Source organism: Octopus bimaculoides, chromosome 25, assembly GCF_001194135.2.
Source record: "Octopus bimaculoides isolate UCB-OBI-ISO-001 chromosome 25, ASM119413v2, whole genome shotgun sequence".
Lineage (NCBI taxonomy): Eukaryota > Metazoa > Mollusca > Cephalopoda > Octopoda > Octopodidae > Octopus > Octopus bimaculoides.
In genome coordinates this window covers 5,605,386-5,608,542 of record NC_069005.1, presented here as the reverse complement: position 1 = coordinate 5,608,542, position 3,157 = coordinate 5,605,386, and the positions used below count along the sequence as shown (strand labels likewise).

At 36.6% G+C, this 3,157-nt stretch overlaps 1 protein-coding gene across 1 annotated transcript in view; it reads right to left on the bottom strand.

Moving 5' to 3' along the window:
- LOC106880030 (uncharacterized protein KIAA0930 homolog) overlaps positions 1-3,157 on the bottom strand; it is a 64,395-nt gene that overhangs the window by 21,804 nt on the left and 39,434 nt on the right. Inside the window, exon 8 of the mRNA XM_014929831.2 lies at positions 632-781. Within this exon, the coding sequence (XP_014785317.2) occupies positions 632-781 (150 nt within the window). The remainder of the gene's footprint in view (positions 1-631; positions 782-3,157) is intronic.

The window sequence follows — 3,157 nt, the reverse complement described above, 5'->3', positions numbered from 1 at the left end:
AGCCCTTTTGGCCTGCATGGTTACTCCAAGGATGCTCTTTGCAGAGGGTCCAAGGCAGTTAGGGATGTTCACTGTGAAAAAAGAAGGCTCCATAATTTTGGAAAAAAAAAAAGAACTAGATAGTGTGGAGCAGGGTTGAGGGCCACAAATGTACATAGGAAAAGCTCTACAGAGGGGAAGGGGAAATGTTGGCAAGGTACGTGGCTTTAATGAAGAAAAAAAGGGCTGTAACATACTTAGAAAAGGAAAGCAACATGGTGAATAAAGGGCTAAAAAGAAAGCAACATAGTGAATGAATAAAGGGCTACAAAGTGTTGGAAAATGGGAAATGTTGAAAAAAGGGAATCAGAGCATTGAAGAAATGGGCTCTAAGCACAGAAAAATGGGGCCACCCAGTATTGAAAAAGGATATATGGTATTGAAAAAGAGGGTTACATGGTGGCAAAAAAATGTTATGCAGAGGTGAAAAGAAGGGTTTGTGGTTGTGAAAGAAGTTCAACTAAAACAGGGCTACTAAGTGTAACAGAGAAAAGGGGCCACATGGATATTTTAAAGAGAATGTGAAGGAATGTTGTGCCTTAAATCTGGGGAAACAGGGTTAAGTGGATGGGTTAAACTCAGCTCTACTTACCAGCTATGATTCGATACCATGGCAATGTAACATAGGTGAGGTAGGCGTGGAGAGCAACACTGGTGGCACGTCGTCGTTCTTTGAACCAATGCCATGGTTGGCCAAAAGAACTCCCCCAGAATCCATTATATTGTTCTGTTTCAGCTAATTCTGTTAAGAAGATTAAAAGAGAGGCAAACAATTAACAAAATGGATCAAATCTGAGATTAACACATCTAATGGCAAGTATTAACTAAATTAGATCATCTATTTGTTGGTGTCCTTATAACCTTTCCCTCTCTCTCTCTCTCCCCCTCTTCTCACTCTCAAGGGGGTGGGGGAACTGTGGCTATGTGGTTAAGCAGTTTGCTTTGAAACTAAAAGGTTTCTGGTTCAATTCCACTTTCGCCATTTTCTTCTAAATTTTGTAACCTGCTGAAATTTTGAAATACCGATTTTTGCCAATTTTTTGGAATATAAACCAGCATGAAATTTTTGATGAGAGGTTTTAATTTAGATACCGTTAAACCAGGGAATTTGTATCGTAGAACCAAAGACAATTTCAGGCAGGTTGGCATCAGAAGGGTTAAGAACGAAAAACATCAGAAAATATGCAACATCTAAAATAAAAAAGATAAAAACTTGAGCGTAATCAGGTATTTAAGGAAGCATGGCCACAGCCTTTGTATGTGTGTGTGTGTGCATGTATGTATATACATATATATATACATACACACATGCATGCGTATATATTTGACATCATAAGAATTTACAAACTTTTGAGAGAATGTGAAATATTTTTTTTTTGGAACAGTGGATCTTGAAGCACATCAAGATATAAATAACAGCATGTAAATATTGGATTGCAAAACCATTTTGGACAGAAAAAAAATGAACAATGGTTACCTTTCAACTTTTTTTATATCCAAAAGGTATTTTCATCCCAATATTTGCACACTCTTACGTGCTTCGCGATCCAATATATATATAAAGAATAATAATAAATGGAGCAAAACGCATATAATCAATAAGTTCCTTTAATTCCTACAGATGTTTCAAAAATTATGTGCACTCTACTCCAAAGAAGTGAGAGATGCTGGAATATGCACATAAATTCATGGTCAGGGAACCAACTTAAAAAAGCAAGACTTGTACTAAATGCTCATATGTTTTGAAACATATGTAGGAATTAAAGGAACTTATTGATTATATGCGTTTTGCTCCATTTATTATTATTCTTTATATCTACTCAAAATACATCACTTTAACATGGAATTTCTACCCATTAACCGGGTATAATATCCCAGTTTTGGTGTGATTTTTGCTACCCTGGTAACTATTAACATATGTGCATTATCGAAGTTTTTCAACCAAGATAATATTAATATATACATAAATTAAAATATATATATATATATTTTTTTATTATAGTTAAGATAAAAATAGAAAGAAGCAAGTCAGACGGTTGCTTGGTTTAAGGTTGAATGATGCAAAGCTTCTAGCAAGGAAGGCCATGCATGCAGATTGCACCTAAGTATGGCATCTCCCACTCACTATTTACCATCAACAAAAGCCAACAACTGTGCAAAAAAATCTACAAGAATATTATTGCAGTTTGGTAGAGTCATTTGGTGTGCCATTCAAATCATGAAAAACGGGACTGTGTTGTTGTGTCTGTGGCCATGCTGGGGCACCACTTTAAAGGGTTTAGTTTGAACACATCACCTCCCCCACCCAAGTTTTGTAATTATTCTGTACTGCAAGGTATTTTATTTTTAATGCTCTACTGATCCTGCTAGCTGTTGCTGTTATAATAATAATAATAATATAGGACTACTATAATAATAATAATAATAATAATAATAATAATAATGATAATAATGATGATGCTTTCTACTAAAGGCACAAGGCCTGAAATTTTGGGGGAGGAGTAAGTCGATTACATCAACCCCAATATTTCACCCGGTACTTAATTTATTGACCCCAAACGGATGACAGGCAGTCAACCATGGTGGAATTTGAACTCACAAAGTAGTGACGGCCAAAATACTACCAAGCATTTCGCCCAGTGTGCTAACGATTCTGCCAACTCGCTGCTATAATAATAATAATAATAATAATAATAATAATAATAATAACAATAAAACCAGCACAGGCGTGGCTGTATGGTATGTATTTCAGTCATTTGACTGTGGCCATGCTGGAGCACCACCTTTTTAGTCTAACAAATCGACCGCAAAACTTATTCTTTGTAAGCCTAGTGCTTATTCTATCAGTCCCTTTGCCAAACCGCTAAGTTACGGGGACGTAAACACACCAGCATCGGTTGTCAAGCGATGGTGGTGGGGGACAAACACACACACACATAAACATATATATATATATATATATATATATATGACAAGCTTCTTTCAGTTTCCGTCTACCAAATCCACTCACAAGGCTTTGGTCGGCTCGAGAAGAAGACACTTGCTCAAAGTGCCACGCAGTGGGACTGAACCCGGAACCATGTGGTTGGTAAGCAAGCTACTTACCACACAGCCACTA